The 21,495-nt window shown below is 33.0% G+C and overlaps 2 protein-coding genes across 3 annotated transcripts in view; one reads left to right on the top strand and one right to left on the bottom strand.

The window, feature by feature from the left end:
* Window positions 1-1,281: 1,281 nt before the first annotated feature.
* The window catches only part of LOC114871237, a 290,378-nt gene continuing 270,164 nt past the window's right edge, over window positions 1,282-21,495 (top strand). The window contains exon 1 of the mRNA XM_029176905.2: window positions 1,282-1,337. The gene's annotated coding sequence lies outside the window, so the exon portion shown is untranslated. The remainder of the gene's footprint in view (window positions 1,338-21,495) is intronic.
* Window positions 1,454-21,363, bottom strand: LOC114871240 (transmembrane protein 114). Of its 2 annotated transcripts, XM_029176912.2 has the most exons (7): window positions 21,179-21,363; window positions 19,377-19,468; window positions 6,672-7,433; window positions 6,212-6,458; window positions 4,359-4,436; window positions 3,992-4,129; window positions 1,454-3,816 (listed from the first exon to the last, which is right to left on the bottom strand). In XM_029176912.2, exons 3-7 carry the CDS (start codon window positions 6,702-6,704, stop codon window positions 3,566-3,568), a joined length of 747 nt encoding a protein of 248 aa, XP_029032745.1. In that variant the 5' UTR covers window positions 6,705-7,433; window positions 19,377-19,468; window positions 21,179-21,363; the 3' UTR covers window positions 1,454-3,565. The 2 variants fall into 2 exon arrangements, with proteins under 2 accessions (XP_029032745.1, XP_029032742.1); XM_029176909.2 differs by lacking the exon at window positions 19,377-19,468.

Raw genomic sequence — 21,495 nt, forward strand, 5'->3', positions numbered from 1 at the left:
TTGAAAATTTTTACTCTTGTTCTGAATTCAAACTCAAACTGACGCAGTACTGTCGTAATTGTTTCTTCTGTATATTGACAATTTTCCTATATATCTGAAACGTTAAAACAGGTGTTGCTAAAAAAACATTATTCGATTTTTTCTTTGGTTTTTGTTATGTGAACGTTTTCGTTTGTATTAAAATTACGAACTACGCAATTTTAAGGACCAATGGCGCTGATTGGTCGTCCCATTTCGACCAATCAGAGTCGTCACTATAGGCTAAGTACGCAAGTCTGATACAGTACGTAACTTCCCTTTCGTCCTGTGCGCACGCCTTTGCAACAAGTAAGTTAAATTGTCTTCAAATATAAAATTAAATTGTGTTTCGAGTGTTAAAAATACGAAAAATAGAAAGAATAGCCGAAGGCAACTACAAATTCCTGATTTTTGACATTAATTCGACGTTGTCTTAAAAAAGACGCGAGTTGAAATTTTTTACTCTTGCCGCGACTTGCAATTGAGATTGGAACAACATTATCTTAATTCTTTCCCTTTAATACCAATAATCCTTGAACATTATTACATTTCTTTATGTTTTTAGTATTTTTTCCTCATAATTTATTGTTATAAAGTGTGATGATTGATTTCCACGTTTTTGGTTATTCCGCCGATGTAGATACGAATTAAAATAATTTTTTCCTTATCTATTCCGCGTTTATGTTACTAATTTCTTAAAGAACATTAATTTCTTATGTTTTTTCTATTTTCTTTCCCGTAATTTAATGTTTTAAATTAACAAAAGTAATTATGATTTTTTTTCAATATGGCGTCGATAATCTTCAAAACTTTTTAGCGGGAAATTCAAATACCCCACTTACTTCAATCAGTGTTCAAGCCTGCGTATTTGCTGATTGTCCCATTATCTCAATTCAAAAGCAATTATTATACAATGATTCACCCCTTTTATTAATGTAATAAGCATTGAAATCTGATTAATATTAAAAAATTTAAAGAAATTTGTTCAAAAATGTATATTTTGAGTATTAAATTCTTTTGAAATTTTGGCTGGTTGAATACAAATGATGTAGAACTGAAGCACGTATTTGAAAAAATATGTTCTTGTTTTGTTACAGAATTACATTGGAATGAAAAATAAAAGACAGGAGCGCAATATATAACTATTAAATGAATTTTCGTCAAAACAAACGTAAGTTTTATTATTACGTAATTGCACTGAATTATTATAGTAAATTCAAAATAGCACAAATGTAATGTTATTGTTTTATTAATTACAGATCGTTCGACCAATGCTAAGATCATCAGTCGCGATCATCCTCATGGTGTTCATCAGCTCGGTGAGTCAAAAAATTAAAGTTTTATTTTTATTTCAAGCGAGCAACTTATAAAACTGTTTAAATGAAATTCATTGTTCCCCCTCTGTGCGTGGAGGGAAGGAATAAACGAAACGAAATTTCATCGATAAACGTGAATACGCTTTATTTCGATCGTGGAAAAGAGCAATTACAATTAATTCTCGTGTTCGCGTACATGTGTATAAAGTAGATGTCTTTTATTAGAACGCGTGGGCAGCTGCTTATACTCAACAAGCAAAAGGCGAAGGAACTTTCAACCAGACACTTTCGTGTAAATCATTTTTTGATCAACGTTTGCTAATCGATGCAATGATTATATAACTTCCTTAAAAACTTCTCCACAGCTCTAAACAGGGCATGTAGTTTCCAACAACATTCTTGAAAACGAATTAGTATCTAACATACTTTGCTGAGTACTTAAATTACGATACAACTTATTTAATTTGTTTCTGTTTTATTTCTTAAAGACATTGAAAGATATTAAAGATTAATAAGTATTGCGTGTTCGATTAACGATCAGCGAACGTTGATTCACACAATCCCAGGAAACAAAGGGGGTAACAAAACTGGAAACTCCAAACAATCACAAATTGTTCAACGCGTCGCAGTTCAAAGTATAAATAAAAAACACATTTACTGTCTCGTCTCGTTGGATGAACTGTTAGAGTATTCAAAAGCGAAAATGGTGCAAGGATTATTTTTAAATATCGTTAACTTACATTTTTTGGTATACATTTCACTTCGCACCATTTTCGATTTAATTAAAAGGTTTAATTAATAGATTGGACGTGACATTATCTATGAACGGACAAAGTATTTTCTTTTTAAATATTCTTTAGTGACACGAGGTCATATTTTTGAGATTCGATTAACGTTTCATTCACGAGGAACAATGACTAGATAACGACTAGAATCGAAAAGTTTGATTATACTGAGGATCATATCTATTTATTATAGAACTATATTGTTCCCTGAAAATGGTAATATCCTTGAGGAACGATCTTTTGTGTTCTATATGTAACCCACCTCTCACCCCCAGAATTGTCTGTTCTTAGAGATTGCAAATTACTGTCGTAATTAATAGCCAAAATAGTTTCTCAATTTCGAATATCGCACGAGTTAAACTTCACCACCTTTAACAGAGACAACGGTAGCGTTAAATACTTTCCAAATTTTCTATTATATAGATATGAACATTTATTTACAATTATTATAGTTTTCAAACTATTTTGTTGCCACGATGAACCACATTTTCATTCTGATTTATTTCAGATTCTTCAAAGGGTTAATATATATGTTCTTGTTTTTTACGATTCGTATATATTATAGAATAGGGTAGAAAAATATACGGTTCCACGTAGAAAAATAATTATGAATACGCAAGGACTATTGCTATTTAATTTTCTTAAGGGAAAATATTTCTTCAATTTATATGCAATGGTCCCACCGTAGAAAGTGTCTTAAATTTTATCATTTCAACGTAGTAGAAAAATAGCATTGCATTTATCGTGTAGGTTTCGTTCGAATCGTGTTCTTCTCCGAGTATTTCTATTCTAATTGTTGATTGTTCAATACGAGGTAACGAGACAATTCATATCTTCAAAGTACATCGCAAAACTGCTTTATGACAGTATCGATTACTCCAAGTGTTTGAGGGGGTGGGGGTGTTGAAGGATCAGAGAACACAGTGCACTTGCGTTCCACAGTTTTAACGACCGCAGAGAATTTTTTCACTAAATATATTTCAACTTTCATTCATACGATTTAATTTAAAAATCGTTGTCAATTAAGAATTTCAATCGTTCTATTAAGTTTCAGTAGAAATCGAATTGTTTCCCTTATGGAATATTTATAATTGTGCAAATTTTCACCTTTGTTAATTAAAATATTCTCAAAATTATTTACATTAAATTACGAGTTCCCAAAATTAATCGAATTGTTAATTTTGAGGGACGAAACGAAGCAAGTGCACCAAGACATTTTATCTTCCAACGCTTCCAAAATTTGCAACGATCTGAAAGTTTCTAATCGTTCAGAAATCGTTTGAAATATTCTCGTACAACTATCTCCTCGCGTTCTTTCCCGTACGATTCCTACGTATCCGTCTTTTATTACCGTCGATCCATGCACGATACCCTGAATCATAAATTTCCATTCGCGCACGCGACCATGTTTCTCAGTAAAGTCTGAGAAAGAAATCCGGAACGAATTCAACGACCGATGATCGTCGGTTCATCGGCCATCGCGATCTCTTCCGTGGGTGCTTTGTCCCTCTTGCGTTTCCTGGAGAACACCATGAACGCGAGTCCTGACAGCAAATTGCACAGGAACACGATCCAGGCGAGAATCAAAGAGAAGTCGTACCTCATTACCGCACCCTTAGGAAATGTTGCGAATACGTATTTACTTTCGAATTCGATCGATGATAGAAGCACTTGTATCACCACCATGTTGCAAGCACCTGTAACGATAATTAATCACGAAAGTTTCATATTTCCTTAACTCGCATACTGATCGTAACAAGTTATTACGTAGCAATAGAACAATAATTTAGAAGTTACAAGTGCCTCTGAAGGTATTTCATGATTTCGTTTCCATAAGCACATGAAACTTCAGTTGTAATAATTATTAATTACCGCTAATGAAGTGTATACCACCGGCCAGTCGTTTGAACATGTATCGTGGATTACGGAACGTATAGATGGAGAAAGAGAAGCCCATTATCATTACGAACAGGCTGATCAATGCGAACGACACCTGTGTCCTGGAATAATCTGAAAATAACACGATTCTTTAGAACGTCAATCCAATGATTTTAAATTACAATTTAAACGTATCGCACGCGAGTATTCTTTGAGTTCACCAATGACAGAGAAAAGTTTCAAAGGTGTTCATAGAAAATTCATAGAAATACGTTCAACTTGGTAATAGAAACTTTAATAGAGCAAACTCGGGAGTTTCTGAAGTTGAAAAATATTTGATGAACCTTGTGGTTTTACTCACTGACAACGGTTCTGTTCAATCCGGGATCTAATTTGATCTGCATGTCGGTCGGGAACATGTCCAGGTTCTTGCATTCCTCTGGAAAAATGAAGTAAAGTTGAAAGAGATTGCAATCAGTGCGAATACCATTCATTAACTGATGCAAGTTAAATTCTTGATTCGGTATAAGCACCTCCCCCATTTGTCTTGATTTCTTTCATAAACCTCAATTTACTATTATTTCATCCCGAGTTATCTTCATTTGCCTGGAACACGTTATTGGTGTCATGATAAGTTATTTTTACGAGCAGCGTTTAAACGTGGTTCAACGGACAATAACGGCATGATCGATACTTAGACCGCGTGATATTTAACCCTTCCATTAGGCTAGATAAAATCTATTAGGTATATCAATTTTCTCCACGTTAAATTATGAATAATTAAATTCTTACTCTTGGATTTCACGTCCACAGAAAAATGATTGATTTTTCAATTGTAATTATCATTTGATAAAGCAGGTAAACACTTGAATATCCGAATTAAATGTTTTGAAATAACCGATGATAGCTTTCCAGTGAATTACGGATGTTGATATTAATTCACGTTGATAAGACTGCTTGAACGACAGCAACGTATACACGATTTTCTAGAATTATTAAGAACAACTGATTAGATTAAACGTTAGATTAATTGATTTTCTCTGTAGAAAGGGGGATACTGGTGGAAAACGTTCGAGATAACATTGTATTAATTGGAACAGATTAATCTGAAGATAATCCAGCGAGATATTACAGTTGCCTAATTTAGTGTTTCTGACGTGTGCATGATGAAGTGCACGTGTGGAACACTAGACGTGACACGTGACAAGTGAGCTGCATGATTAACTGCAAACTGCGAAACCGACGATGTAGCATCCCAATGTCGTGTTCCTTATATTATTTTGGTCCTCCTACTCCTTTGGGAGAAAGTCACGAGGAAATAACAGTAACATTTTCGTTGAAAAGCGTCGACAGAAAAAGAATTCCTCACCTCTGATCAAGCTAACAGCACCAAATGGAAATAAACATTATGAATTAAGTACCACGAAGAGTTTATAATCACGTGTTCTTTATCGAGGTGTGGTAAAACTCTTCATGACATATTTAACGAATATCCCGCCTTCTTTACCTAACAATGCAATAAATCAACGCTTGTTGGTCGGCATTGGTTTGGCTCAAAGGAAATGATGAAAACGCAGCGCTCGAGAGAGGGATTCTTGAAACAATATATTACAAATGCAACTGTGTATTATTCGAACTTCTAGAAATCATTATACAATCCTTTGGAAACATTCGTCTTTTTCAAAATTGATTTTCAACGTGAGAAAATTATCTTCTCGATAACAATTTCTTAGATATTCGAGACATTTAGATACGAACGATGCTAAATTATTCATTAGACACGGTTAATTGTGATAATGCATTTTCACTGACAAACGTTCCCGTTAGTCTTGAAACAATGCCACCACTTATTCCTCGAAATTTGGCATTTCATAGCACCTGTGTAACCCTTAAAATACAGTTTATAAGGCTCTTCTGGGTCGTTCGTTTAACGAAGACGTAGGATTTCTCGCTGGTCATTTCAGGGAACGCGTTACACTACGCTTGTCGCAAGCTTAATTCAGTTTAATTATTATTAGTGTAAAGTCGAGGTGCATTCGAGCCAACTATTACGGTACACTTTTCGTTGAATTTAATTATTTAAATTGATACGTTGATGAGAAAGAATATTTAGTTATTTATTCAAGGTATTAAACTCGGTCATTTCAGTTTTTAATTCAATATTAAACTGACGATGACGGAGGTAATAATTTTTTCGAAATTTTATCCACTTACTGTATGGAACCATCACGGTGGAGTTTACGGATTCTGGTGCTACCCCCCGGATGCAGCCTCTCCAGAGACCCATATGTTTATAGATCAATCTCCTGCCAGCTTTGCCAGCATCCCCAAGGGGTAGACCTGTTTCATCCGGTGCTTCAACCGTGAACCAATGATCGGTTCCAATGGCAACCGCCCATATGCACACCGATAGTCCCACAAGAATGGTACAGCCAAGAAGTATCCGTCTCTCAAACATTACCTATGTACATAATAAAACCATATTTTCCAGTTAAAATCATGCAGAAGATGTAGCACTCTAAAAAATTAAAAATTTTTCCATTATAGATTCTGTGACTATATTTTTTAATAAAAGTTACTTCGTTATTCCTTGAAATAAAGAATTATAGCTGACGTATAGAGTTAAAAGGGATGCAAATAAAATGGCTAATTTAACTTCAAATTGGTCTCATACCTGGTTGTATAAAGCCTTCATTCGACTTGCCATTTCGTTTGATCCTTTGAGTAAGCCGGAATATAAATTTGATCGACCCGGTGATACCACTTCTCCTTTGTGAACTGGCTTAATTGTTTCACGAAATTAAAACATCACCACACTGAATTCGCGATATTCCAAAGGCAACATTGTCACGTCATATGAACAGCTTTGTACAGAAGTTTTATGAGTTTCGTACGATCATTTTAACTAACAATCCTTTGTTCTTAACATAGGATTGAATATTAATTGAACTGTATTAATTAAACCTCCTTTTTTTTTTTGCTGTATCTTTTATTACGAAGCAAAGTTAATATGATTCGAAGCACATTTTATATATTTCTATATTAACGATCGGTTTAACGAATTGCTTATAAATTAAATGAATTTCTTTTTAATACTATAACTTGATTTAATTATGATTGCTTTTCTTTTTACTAAATTAATTTAGGGCATATTAAATTGTTCCACCTTCTTGTGCTTGTTAATTGTTTCTATAATACTTTTGATTAATTTTTTTATTGTATTCTTCTCTTCAATTCTCGTATATCTTCATTATTTTCTTTAGGCACTCATTTTGATGATTTTCGCCACTGCTTTCAGCGATATTCCATTCAGTGGCTTCCATTTCCTTTTATATGGTAACTTCTTACTGTATCTCAAGTGTAATTGCTTTCTAATTTAGAAACTTTCTTTTCCCCTCGTTTATTTCATTGTATCGCACTGTGATTGCTGGAACATCTGGAAAGAGCATTAAATGTTTGATCAGTATTAGAGGTACAACTTTGGGTAATAAATAAAGACGTGTGTAAAATTTATATCAGGTTAACAAGTTAATTCTGGAACATTGTATTGTGATGAATGGACAAGCTTTGGCATGAAAATCTAGTTTGAATTAATGTGAGTTTAATGCATGAACATGATAAATCAAAGTTCAAATTATTTAAGAAAAATTTAATTTCCATTAAAAAAAAGAAATAAATGGAACTTTCTTTTAAGAAAAATGAAAGGACCATGTGTTGAGTAATTACAATAAATTCAGTTTCATGGTTTTTGCAAAATATGTTATTTTCATGACCGACAAAGCGTAACGTAACGAGAGAACTAAGTGAAGTTTTAATCACGTTGAACGATTTACGAGAAAATGGGGAAAGTACAGAGGAATCGAGAACAAGTTGGTAACGTCAAGTATTTCTTACTTATTTCAAAGCGGACAAGCAGAAACAGGGAGAAATAGTCGGCAGTAGGAGCCTGAAATAATTTGGTAAGACAGAATACTTTTGTCGAGACATGTCATAATTCAATTCCTCTTGCTTCCACAACAAGGCTAAGACCCATCAACGTCTGTTCGAGGAAGTTAAGTGGAATAATGCATCATGCTATGCGTTAAGTCCTTTCATCGTGTCACACTCGACCATGACTTGGTAATAATAATTTCTGACGAGTTGTTTGAATGACAATTTAATCGAATAATCGAAATGTTTGAAACTTCGAGTCGCTTTTGTCAGTCGAGTTTCTATTTTAAAATCTTTGATATAATTAAGTATTCCTTTTAAATGTGCAGCTGGTTGGTTATTATTCAGCTTTGATATCGATATTGTAATAAAAAGAAATAGATATTGCCAGGAATTAAAGGGAAAATGTTGGTGATATATTGAAAAATGATATTTTGAAATAATATTAAATGGCTATATTTCAGAAGACACATTTTCAAACTTAGAAATTCTGATGATTTCATGACATAGCTTAGTATTGTCTATTAGTAAACATGCAAATTTCAACAAAGATCCAGTAGACTTGTATTAAGAATATTGATCAGACCTTTATACAATCATTTTTAATAAACTTTAAGTTTTAAATTGATGTACCATAAGTGCCATTTCGCAATACTTTTATGTTATGAAATTATGATAGACTTATTGTGAAATTGTTATTGATAACATCTAAAAATAATGTGAAAAACACATGATTCTTAAAAGGTTCATACTCAATAAATAATCCAATCGAGCAACTAATTTTAACCCAATATCTCAGAATTAATATCGCAGATGTTCGAAAATAAAATTGTAACCAGCACAATATTTTCGACTGTAAAATTATGATAATGGAATAACAACGAATGTCTAGAAGGTTCTGATCTTCATTTTTTTCCAACATTTTACGATCTTCGCTCGTCGTTATTTAGCCGAAGAGTTATTCTCTTATCTTTCAGGGAAGAGAGAATAAATAGAAAAGAGAATTCTGAAACTCTGACAGGCTTCATAGCTCGTATAATGGCTAATGGTGTTCCTTGTTAACGTACGGTTTGACATGAAAATTTAAATGAGAGGCTGAGATGCTTGCAAAAATATGTAAGAGGTTAATTTTAGTTGAAAAATACTATACAAGAAATCTACATTCAGAAGTTTTTAATTAGAAGGACAGAAATTAATTAAAATATATTTGTGAAGTTGAAATTCTCGAGGTACATAGTTACTGTGTAATTTGGTAGAAAATAAAATAAAAATAGAGACGACGGCTAAAATTCCGAGGGATTTTAAAGTTGACAATTTATGTGTATCTGTTTATATTTCTCTGCTTAATCGTTCTATGTTTGTGAGAAGGAGCTGATACAGAGAAAATAGACTCTAAAACATAGTTGAATTTGGCAAGACAACATCGACTGACAGTCATCTCATTGTAAATAGTAGATTGTAAATTCTGCATTGTTTCGCAACGTCGAATGACAAGCGCATTCCAATCAAATATTTTTCTAATTAAAGTGTCCCGACCAGTTCGTTCCTGACAATGTTAGCACAGTACACAATGAATAAATCGTTGTATCAGTTTTATCAGATTTTCTTTTAATGAATTTTATTGTGCAATCGTAGCTTCAAATACATTACATAATGTTTCAGTTATTAATTATGATAATCCGTATTTCAATATGAAAAATGTTATCAGACAAAATTTAAATTTTAATAGAAAATGATGCAGTGGAACGTTTAAATAATAAAGTGTTGCAATGGAAGTATAACGATGGCATAATGTTCAATTTATCTTTCTATTAAAATTATTAACGTATCTAATTATCAAGTTGATTATACTCATTACAGCTCATTACAGTTCATTACAGCTCATTACAGCTTATAATTTTGCGAATGAATGAATAAAACATTTAATATTTCTTATTTCAATTATTCAATTTCAGAAGCTGATAAAACGTATACTATATCTTTTAATAAAAAAATATCTATTAACAAAAAAATTTCACCTCATATTTCCTTATTAATTATTGGAAAGTAATAAAAATCGCAATCTATTAATAATACTTCATTTCAAGCTCTGAAAATCAATTATGAAGGTATTTTAAAATGGCCATGGTTTTATGCTTCAGCTAGAAAGTTGTTTTAAAATCTATAGCATGTATTTAATGATGATAATTTTATGTAAATGAGTACAAAGAATCAATAATTCATCGTTGAAATAACTTCACATGTTTATTTAATCAAAACACAGTTATTTTATCGCTATTTGAAATGGTAATTAAGATTTCGTGTTATGCTTTAACAAAACAATTCCAGAGAAAATAAATTTTTAATCAAATTCAGATTGACTTGACGTAATAAGATCTTTACATGCCTGCTACTTTAAAAAGCAGAAATTTTAATCAACGTCGAGCATGTGCTTGAATAGCTTTTCGTGTCCTGAATTCATGGTACTGTAATGTGGCTAAAAGAAATACATGTAGTACATTCATAGAAATCGACCATTTGCTCATCTCCTAGCCTTCTACGGGCTTTCGTGAACACTTTGATGTACGGCATTGAAACATACTCAAACGCGAATCATTGCAAAGTGTAATCTGCTTAGAGATAACGTGGAATTGAAAATTAAATTTAAAAAGATATACTCAATTGTTTTATTAAAAAATTTCAAATTTCAAAATTTACAAAAGAAATTCACAAAATTTTGTATAATTTTAATAAAAAGTGTGCTTAAAAATTTATTTACAGCCTTTTGGGGTTTCATAAATTATTTCGAAACGACTTAAATTTCAATTTTGATACGAATAACACTGAAAATGAAACTGGTGGAAATATCATTGAAATGAAAAAATACAGTTGCCCATCGTCGAAAGCATTTTAACGCCTTCGACTTGTCGAAGGATGTGTTTATCGTGGAAACACGTGCAAGTCCGTATTTACGAGACACGCTAACATGAAAAACGATCTTCATGATCAACCTGTATGCATGAATTATTATACACAAACGCGTCATTCAGAGTGCTTAGACTAAGCCGATGTTGCTCCATTTTCGAAATGAATCATTTCGTTGACGTTCCAGTACGATTAACTATTTTTATGGGGCTCTATGTTACAAATTGAGGATCATGCGTCTTATGATCATCGTTTTACAAATTTCATATTCTGTTCAATTAAAAATATCAAACGATGAACTATTTTATAATTATTTTTTAAAAACACACAATTATAAAAATAATTTAATTTAATGCTTTCTGAATATTTTTATCGTCAATTGAAATTTTAATTAAAGTTGCTCACTGCATGCTACGTTTCATTAAAAATCAATTTCACAAAAAATAAATTTCAATCAAATTGAGATTGACTTCACGTAAAAATACCCGAGTGCTCGCATCTCTGCTGCGTGAAAAGCGAAAAATTTAATCAGTGCCGAGCATGTATTTGAATAGCTTTTCATATGGAGAATTCCTTGAATTCGTGAATTAAATAAACGTTCAATTTATTTCAACGTAGATACATATTTGTCATTCAGGCATAACATCATCGAGTTTTCCTCAATATTTTTCGAATATTATGATCTAACATTATTAAATCTATTCCAAGAATTTATTCACCGAATAAAATATTATTTACCTCTGTATATTTATGACATACGTAAATTAAAAATCTGGACGGTGCATTAAAGTTAAATCGTGATATTGATCAATAGTATAATTTCATTGGGTATTTATAACACTTCCATTCCAGTTAAACCTTCATGCTTTTACAGAAGCATGACGTTCAATAAGGGTAGTAAATAATCTTATTAATAAAGCAATTGCGGGGAAGCGTATAGACGATAATATAGAGAAGACAGAGGCATAAAAGGTTCCATCAAGCTATGGAATCATAGGCATTTGGCCTAGTTTGTGAAACTACCTCTCTTTTTTCCATAACACATTTTTTCATGGTTTTTACCTGGAAATGAATTTCACTTCATGAACGTTGCTAACGATTTCGCTGTCGAATATAATTTCATTTTAATGAATATACTTCACGCTCCAATTTGCCGTTCTAAATTTCTTGCAAATTCTCTAAATTTACAGTATCTTTGTTCATACAAAATGTCGAAAGCGTTGAATTGTTTTGTGCCTGAATAAACACAACTGCTTCCAAAATTTTCACAAGTATTCAGGTATAGAATTGTTCGTCTGTTGCAATAATTTGGCAACAGGTCCTTCTTTCAAACACAAAATTGCAAAATAGTAAGATAGATTTTTTAAAATTATTTTTCCATTGTGCTTTTAACACATAAACTGTTGAGTTTAGTTTCGTTCAGGATAAATTTTGTTTCAAAGTTATCATTGACACGAAATAGCAAAGGATATTCGTATGCACAAAGTTGGCAATATTCGTCAAAATTTATCAACGTTGGAGTATCTGTAAATAGTTCGATTACATAATTTTCCGACAACATCGAAATGCCGTGAAATCCCTATTTCATACTCCGTTAAGCATGCAGAGAGAGAGATCACGAATATAACTTCTTCGAATTTAACCGTAAAGAGCGTGCATTAATTATAAATGCTATGGTACAAATTTGATTTTAAGAAGAAAGATCATTTACAGGAGAATAAGTTTGGTACGTAACATTTATTACCTCGGGGGATCATATGGGATTATAATTAATGGATCACGTATCGTAATAATTTACCATTCGTTTATCGAACGCTATAATGAAGCAGAGTGAACCAGTATCTCGGCTATCCTTGATTTCATTATGCAGTTTGCCCTAGTTTACCAACGGCCTACTAATATACACTTTGCAACGTACCGTTGCATTATTTAAAGATTAATATTCGCTTAATTGATGATAAGGTCTCCTCAGATCCTGTCTTTTCTTTTTCAACTCTTGTGTGCATAGAAAAATGCCCAAGCACCCACGAAGCTTTAATATTTAATACCATTTGCATAAGATTTCATTTCAAAAACATAATTCAACGATAAAATATTTAATGCATTGAAATTTGCAGAACTTTTGCAAAAATCATAAAAAATTGTTAAAGGAAATATATGTAGAAACGGGTATTTAAATATTCGGTTGGTGTCTCTAATTATAAATAATATTTAAGGTTTTTTGATGTTATGAAAATATTGCAAAATCACACTGGATCCTCCTTCTTTGAATACTTTTCTAAATTCGGGACAAGTAACCTTTAGTATCATGATTTATAGGCTACTAAATCATAAGACGTGGGTCAGCTTTAATGATTGTCCTTTTATTTTACACCCATTGCCATCGTAATATTAAGTGGCAACATACTCTTAAGATTTAGTATATCAGATATTAACAGATTGACTATCACAGTAAAAACTGGAGATCAAGAGCAATTTTTTAATTCTTCTCAAATTTAATTTTTAAGATATATAAAATTAAGATATGATAAAATTATCTTCAAATTCAATTTTTATTAGGTATTATTAAAAATTGTTCTTTATAAAGAGAAAGAATAGAGGGTTCAGAAAGCATCCGTTTGTCGACAGACAAGATTAGGGTCAGAATATGCACGTGCACGAACCATTTCATCTGAAAGTGTTAACGATACATAAAAGTCAAACTTTCGACGTTATCGATGCTTATCGTTTTTCATTGCACAGTGACGTCAATGCAGTTGCTATTGTTTTATTCGTTTACAAGCTAAAAGCACGACGCTGGTGCACGCCGGTTTATTTAACCGCAGCTGCAGCTGCATGGAGTTATAAATGCTGACAAAGCCAAGCCGAGTCTCTGTCAGACTATACACCCACCATTGCTATTTTCGAGTGTTGCTGACTTTTTTCTCATTCTGCCAGTTTTATCTACCTTTCTAATGGAGGGAAATAATGGTCTACCTGTTTCCACGCGAACGTATGAAACGTTGGTCACCAGCGTGGATAATTTTTTAATTAAAACCCTTTCGAGGCAGAATTATATAAGCCAGAAAATTTGCAGTTTTAAAATGGAAAAATTAAAAAATGCCAACGCAGAATATTTTATATGAAAATCAAGAACACGTGAAACCATTTGAGAAACAGTATTAAGATTCAAATATTGACCAAGAAAAAGAAAAAGGTGAACGACACCGAAATAAAGATTCTCAACGTTCATCGATTTATCGTCATCGTAACGTTCTCGTCTCTCTCTTCTTCGATGATTGATCGTCTCGGAAGGCAGAAGAATTTATGGGTGTTATCGTGGAGTAAAACCACGAGGCACGAAGTTATAGGCTTCCTAAATTCTCGTCGACGCTATTCTTGCCATGGACCGTCTAACAGAAGCGGAACCACGCTTACGACACGTCGGTCAAAGGAATGGAATTAGCTTAAATTATGAAGGATTGATTGTTCCGGGGTGAATTCGCACCGAAGACAATAATGATCAATCAAGACAGAACGTGATTGTCGTAGAAATAAATGCACTGCTACTATCAGCGATCTATCTGTGAGTCGGACTTATTATCGACTCGAATACTGAATTCATTGTAGTAGAAAAGACAACATTGGTCAGACAGTGAGTCCAGTCACGAATGCTTTGAAATAGTTTTAAATGGATCGTGCAGCTAATGGAACTTCAAGCCAGTAATAATAGAAACAAATGATTCTAAGGATATTATAAAGTTTCATTTGAATTACATCATGGGGTTATAAATAAATGGTGAAACTATTTTGGTATTAACAGAAATTATTAACACATTGAAATTCAGGTTTTTACTTAACTTTAGTTTAAAATTTAGTTAATTAAATTACAATTGAAATTCGTAAGAATTGTGTATTATTTTTAAAAATTTTTAAATTGAAAATTAGAGCTTAGGATGCAAAATAATTTAATAGGTTTTTTATTGAAAGGAAAATTAATAATAAAGGTTACTCTTGGATGGAAAGATTTTTGAAAAGTTTTAAAAAATGTAGCTATATTTTACTTTGTTTAAGTACAGCTTATTTAACGAATAATCATTTTTCACATTATAAGAAGCTTCATACGTTTTGAAGAAAGATAAATACAAGAATAATGTACGATTTGGTAGAGACGATTGTTGATGAGAAGTAAAATTAGTAGCAAGAATAATAATCTTTCGGTGAAGGCGTCATGCCGAATGTTCAAACTTTCTACGTCATAACTATAAACTCCGGACTCATAATTATTATGTTCGATTGTTGAATCATCACATATTTTTTTAGGCGTTTAGGAAGGTCAATATACTAGACGTGGAATTTGAACAGTTCTCTTTGAGCGACATGAATTATCTACTGAAATTCTTTCGTCACATTATTAAGCACGAAAATAGTACGTTCATTTGAAATAGGCTCAGCTAGGATACTGTTTCCTAAAGAAGTAGAACAATCTCTCAATATTTATCTATTTTATTATTCTATAGACACTTAGGAGTCATCAGTATGTAATTAAATTAAATTAAATTAGATTTTAAATTTTGATGAGGGTTGCATTGTAATTTACAAGATACAGTAATTAGTATTAATTAGAAATCTAATTAGAAGATTACTTAATTTCTAAAAATTCTTATTCTCTTTTATGTTGAATTCAAGAACTAATTTCATTTGTTTATTTTCTCCTAGAAAATGTATAATTAAATCTATTTCTCAGGAAATTAAAGAAATTTCTAAATTTAACTCAACTAATCAGATAAAAAAGAACAAGAATTTTCAGAAATCAAGCTATAATCGGATCAATTAAAAACAAATCTCGTAGCAAGCAGTCGTTTAATCGAGATTATCGTTTTGAGGAAGATGTCTCGGAGAATTTCATTTTAACGGGAAGTAAAATTCTGCTGAAACGAATCGATCAAGCTCGGTAAATGACAGGTATCCGTCGCGTCTCTGACAAATCGATCTACGTAACTTCCATGTATATTGAGAAGACAGGATAACGTTAATAGGCGATTGACACCGAGTAGAACGTCGACACGTGTCAGTGCAGATCTCGTGCGTAAACTCGGCCCAGCCTGAAACGATGAGTCTCGAAAACGAAACGATCGGGTAGTCAGTCTACGCCAGAAATAGTTTCCTCTGGCCGTCGGTATTTTTAAATAATTTCTCGACGACCTACGACAATTGCGTGGCACGAGCCTTAACTTTCAACTGCTTAAGTACTTCATGTAACTTCTTGTCCCATTCAACATGCCCGAACAACGCTGAACTTTTACCGAATTTCATTATGCGTTCGACAAACTTTTGATGAACTGTTAATTTCTCTTGTTTTCTAAATTCCTGATTCAATGGCGCAACCATAACTGTTCGATAGGGATTAAAAAAAGATGTGTTTATACTTTATTAGCATCATGATAATATTAACTCTAATTTTCTTCATTTTTATTTCCAAAAATATTTTAAAAAATTTGTAGAAGTATTTTTATATTTATTAGAAAAAAGGTTTTTAATTTTTTAATTAATGGGTCAATGAACCCTTATCGTTGCTTTACTGTTCTAATTAGGTGTTGTTGATTCAAATGATTAATTTGATATCGAATTAAAAAAAATGTATGTATAGCGTGGAGTTTCGTCCAGCCTGATAATTGCATCGAATAATTCGTTAACTTTGGTAACATTAACCAGACCTTTCTCGATCCCCTCTCACGGTCTCCTGTTTTTCAAACTGCTGTGTTTAAAAGCTGATGTATGCAGTCGGTCTGCTTTGGTTGGACGGTATAAATACAATGGCCAAAAGCCGGGGAGCTCTCCTCGAATAAACACAGACGTTTCCTGACTTCGTTGGCTGGCACGAACGTACGTGAGAAAATTCAGAGTGCCGGTGCTTCGAGATGACCGCAAAAATTTTTGCACCGCGATATCTAATCTTCGCGCCGGAAACACCGTACCTTTTTTATTCGAACGATCGGGTATGAAAAGTTTCCGTCAGGGTTAAAAGCACTTGGGAATATTCCCGGTGGTCGTTCGCGAAACCATGCCGAATAAGAAAGTTCCAAAGAACATTGTCTCCCATTTTGCCTGAAAATAAAGGAAGAGATATCGACACAGGTGACGCTATGCATTTGAAATGATACGATGAATACAAATGAACAAGAGATTCGTGAAGAGTGAGTTCGATAGAGGAGGAGCGATATGATTGTATTAAAATATCAGGGATCATTCAGTTGAAATTAATCGAAGAAAGAGACTATTTGAAGGGGCTTGATAGGCTGTTTTGTTACGCTGTCACTTGAATCTTCTTCTGATCTACCTTCGTAGTATCGTTATATAATAGACCATAATACAAGGTAGAAAGAAATGAATGTTTGTTGCGCAATAATTTGATAAAATTAAAGTATATTTTTTAATTTTATAGACAAATTTTATCGTTCGTTAAATGTTTAATTATTAATTCGTCGTTTCAACGTTTCGGTAATTTATTTTAGCTTTCCTTTGTTATTGGTAAATGTTATTAATCGATACAGTAACAATTTAAATTTAATTTTCAAATTTTAGATTGTTCTATTAATTTCGTTTTAATATGTATCGATAATAAAGGGAACCCTGGAGAAGGGTAAAATAAGTATTTATTATTCCAGATATTCAGCATAAATATTCAATGATTATATAAAGAAGAAAATTAAATTTTATGTAATATCGAATAATTACGGAATAAATATAGGCCCCGTGAAAACAAGAGAACGCAGATAAATCTATCGTAACAGGAATCTTCGCGTATACAAACGTTGTAATCGTTTACACGTAAAATTTACGCCTGTTCGACGTTGAAGAACGAAAATTGCTGTTATATCGTTGTCGATAGATCAAGGAATAATAACAGATATCATCGATATTACCCTCGATTATCAAAAACTTCGTTCAACAATTAACTTGAATAATTAATAATCGTTTCGAAGAATCGTAGAATAATTTAATACAATCATAAAGGAATAATTTACGACATGTATATAAAGATCAAACGAATAAAATGTGTGAAACTCTCCTATAAACTCGTCTAGTTCAAAGGGATACGGGTCTGTGCCAAAATTCGATACGAAGCGATGACAAAAATATTCTTAAACAAGTGATTCATAAAACTATGAAAATTGTTCTACGATATCTAATAACGATTGTCCGCTAAAATAAACTCGAACAGATTGTTTCTGTACAACCAAATAAAGCGTTATGCCTTGTCAACAATTATCACTAGTAAAGAAGTAATAATTGATCTCGTTGAACCGATGCCAATTTTCTCGTTGCCTTCCGTGTATGAAGATATTAGATAAACTGCTCATAATGAATGTGATGTGTCATCTGATAAGCGGCAAGAAATTGCATTCAATATTTTAAGGTTGTTCTCTTTAACAAGATTAATGGAGGGTTTTCTATTTAATCCTTTGAACGAGAAAAATTTTTTCTTTTTTTTTCTGGACTTTAAATTATATTTTTAGATAAAGAATGTTTATAATTTTCGGAGATAACCAAAATTTTAATTAAACAAAATACAAGAAAAAAGTTTTGCTGATTACTTGTGAATTTAGAGCAGATGCACTTTGGTGCATCGCAATGCACATTGCAGAATTTGACTCGGTCCAAATCCCATTTGTTAATTTGTTTGCAATAAAAATGTGAATTTGGACGAACCTTCGCAGTCTGGTTATTACAGAATAAACATCAGAGGTGGTTTAATGGACGGATAATAAAATGTTTACGAGTTCTTCGAATGGACGTGTAGTACAATGGGTTCACCTATGCTTTCCTGCAGAATACTTAAGGCAAAATAAAATAGAAGGTATAATAACGGATTCACAGTGTCAGCATTTATTTGAACGTAAGCTCGTAAAACGTGAAATAAAAGAAATTCAACTGGAATATACGTCGGTCGTATAAACAAACAATGTCGTGTTAAAAAAGAAACTTCAAATAATGTAGCAGTAATAATTTACAGAATAAATTATCGGATTAAGAAGCGTTACGAAAATATGTGTGTTGATTTAAAAAAACTCGACCGAGTTGAAACAATCATGACTGAAGTAACACACCTTAATATTCAACCACTTAAACATTTTATTCGAACAAGGTTTTCCTTTTTCCTGTGTTTACCGTCGAGCGGAATCGAATGCAAAGGCAACGTGCAACGAATTAACCATGTCGTAACGATTTCCATCAAATTCAGTATTTCCTCGGTAAGTGAACAAGAGTCACTGAATCATTGCGAAGGACACCGTAGAGAGCTTCCGTTACCCTAAATCAAATTTAATTAGCGTTTCCTATACATATATATCGGGAACGAGTAGAATGGCACGAATCCTTTGAAAATGTCATCGATGATGATACTCGAACGCCAGCAATAGGATTTCTCTCTATGTTCTGGAAATGCATGCAAGTCCTGGCTGAGTGAACAGTGAAACGGACAAAAGCGTGTCAATGCCGTTTCACCAACGATTATTATCGATCTCGACTACTACACGGATAATTTATATATTGTACACCTTACCCTTTTCGAAGAATTCTTTGGAAAAATCTTCTTTAACATGTTTTCTTTGGAGATACTGGTTAAACTTTCGGAACACGTGCGTGTAAAAATAGCTACGAAACAGACAGAATATAGGTTCATTTGGTTTTGAAAAGAGGATATCTTTTTAGAGGGTTTTGGCCAAAAAATGAACGTACTTTGTTAGAGTTTCTCAAGAATACATTATTTTTTTTTTTACAAAAGTTTCTATTTAAAATTTAAGAATACTCGATTTCAAAGCTCCCGAAGAAAGTTCATCCTTATTTTTCTTTTTTTTTTTGTAACGGTAATGAGGTTGTATGTATTGTAATGTATTCCGGGGTGTTCGATGGAAGAAAAGTTTTCTTCCTCCCACAACTTACGTGGAATAAAAGAAGGATTTACGAAATGCATCGAGAAAAGTCACAACGGAGGGTAGAAAACGAGGGTAGCCGAGTATCGAACCCGCAGTTGCGTTAGGGTGAAATTTCCAGACCAACCCCGTGGTTAATTTACAAGTTGCGAAAGGGAGTCGTGACATGCGAAACTGTTGTTTGCCCTGTGACGGAGGTGCTAATTATTACAGATAAAATTCGAGCAAACTTAAGCCAGCAGGAAGCTTTAAACCATTTGGAGGATATAATAACCGTCAGAGAAATCACCCAGACGAGTCCCTTACTCATGAATAATTGGTGTATTATAAAAGATTAAATGAGATCATATAACACCTTGATGAGTAATTTCAATAATTGGATCTTGTTATAATTTAACATAATTAAACTTGAAAATTCAAACTTCATTCAACTTTTAATTATTATGCTTTAGTAATAACACATTGAAGATGCTAAGGGTTAAAATTGATCCTCATAATGTTTATTTAAGTATTCTTTACATATAAGAAATAATAAACAGTTTTCTTTGAAAAGGAAATATACTAAATATTCATTTGTGTATTTTTGAATAGAGAAGCTTCAAATTTAATTTTAATAATGTCAGATTTGATTCCATTATGGTAATAATGGTATTAAAATTAGTGAAATTTAAATACTTCATTCCATATCAAAGTAATAAATGGAACAAAATACATCCACCACAAGCAATGATTTCTGAAAAAATAATTTTCCCTGGGATGAAAAATGCACTTATAAAAAGTTGACGTTTTAATTGTGGCACGATAACGCCAGCTATTAATTACTTAATAGTTAATTCTCCTTTAGATGATTCGTCAAAACACAGCTCCCACCCTCGTATCTCCAAGAGAAATTATAATAAAGTAAATACATTGATGCACCAGAGAGAGATAGAGGTTTTTGCATAATGAAAAATTTTCGAATTACCTCAATCTCATGTTTTCAAATTTATTTTTACATCAGCATAAAAATAGAAGTGCGAAGAAGAGAAACACACGCAGTATTGCAACAACGTGAATCGTTAAAAAAAGCCGGTCGTGTTACGAGGTCCACGGTGTTTGTTTGACGAATTCGTTCCATAAATCGTGTTCGGCCGAGTTTTTAAAACAAAAATTCTCGAACCGTGTGAACGATCGCACGTGGAAGATGGACGAATTTCACGGTGGCTCGAGTCACGAGGTGGCCATCATCAAAAATAAAGTCAAAGCAGCAGCTGCGATGACGTTTAAAAGAAAAAGAAGAAGAAGAAAATGTAGATTACAGGGTTTGCGAAGAATATTTAACGACGGGTGAAACAATAAGCAGAAAGAGAAACGTGGGTAGCGATTCAACAGGGGAGTCGTCAACACGTGTCTTTGATGTTGTCTCTCCCTCTTGAGATTTCTGTTCGCTCACCTAAGTTCTTCTGCTATTTCTCGGCTGTCGTCCGACCTCGAAACAACCAGAATCCCGTTTTACGGCTGTTTAAACTATCCGGTCTGGTCTCGTGGAACTCGGTCGACTTGGAAATAAACTGTCAGGACAAACGTGGCTCCACCACCTACACACGATGCCGGTCGGCCCGACACTGATCGTACACCTACTACTTGCTGTGTGGCTTCGCAGCGGGAGCAGAACACCCAGTGGGGGTAGTAGCAAGAAATGGAACGAGGGAAACGAAGGGCCAGCAGGGAAAATATGCGACGGAGAAAAGCCAAAGGAGGCAAAGGGAA

The sequence above is a fragment of the Osmia bicornis genome, chromosome 10, assembly GCF_907164935.1.
Source record: "Osmia bicornis bicornis chromosome 10, iOsmBic2.1, whole genome shotgun sequence".
NCBI lineage: Eukaryota > Metazoa > Arthropoda > Insecta > Hymenoptera > Megachilidae > Osmia > Osmia bicornis.

Coding starts and splice junctions, on each gene's coding strand:
- LOC114871240 (XM_029176909.2), bottom strand. CDS start 6,704: ATGGCAAGTCGAATGAAGGCTTTATACAACCAG. Junction 4,130..4,358: donor ATTGAACAGAACCGTTGTCA/GTGAGTAAAACC, acceptor TGTTATTTTCAG/ATTATTCCAGGACACAGGTG. Junction 3,817..3,991: donor TGGTATACACTTCATTAGCG/GTAATTAATAAT, acceptor TTATCGTTACAG/GTGCTTGCAACATGGTGGTG.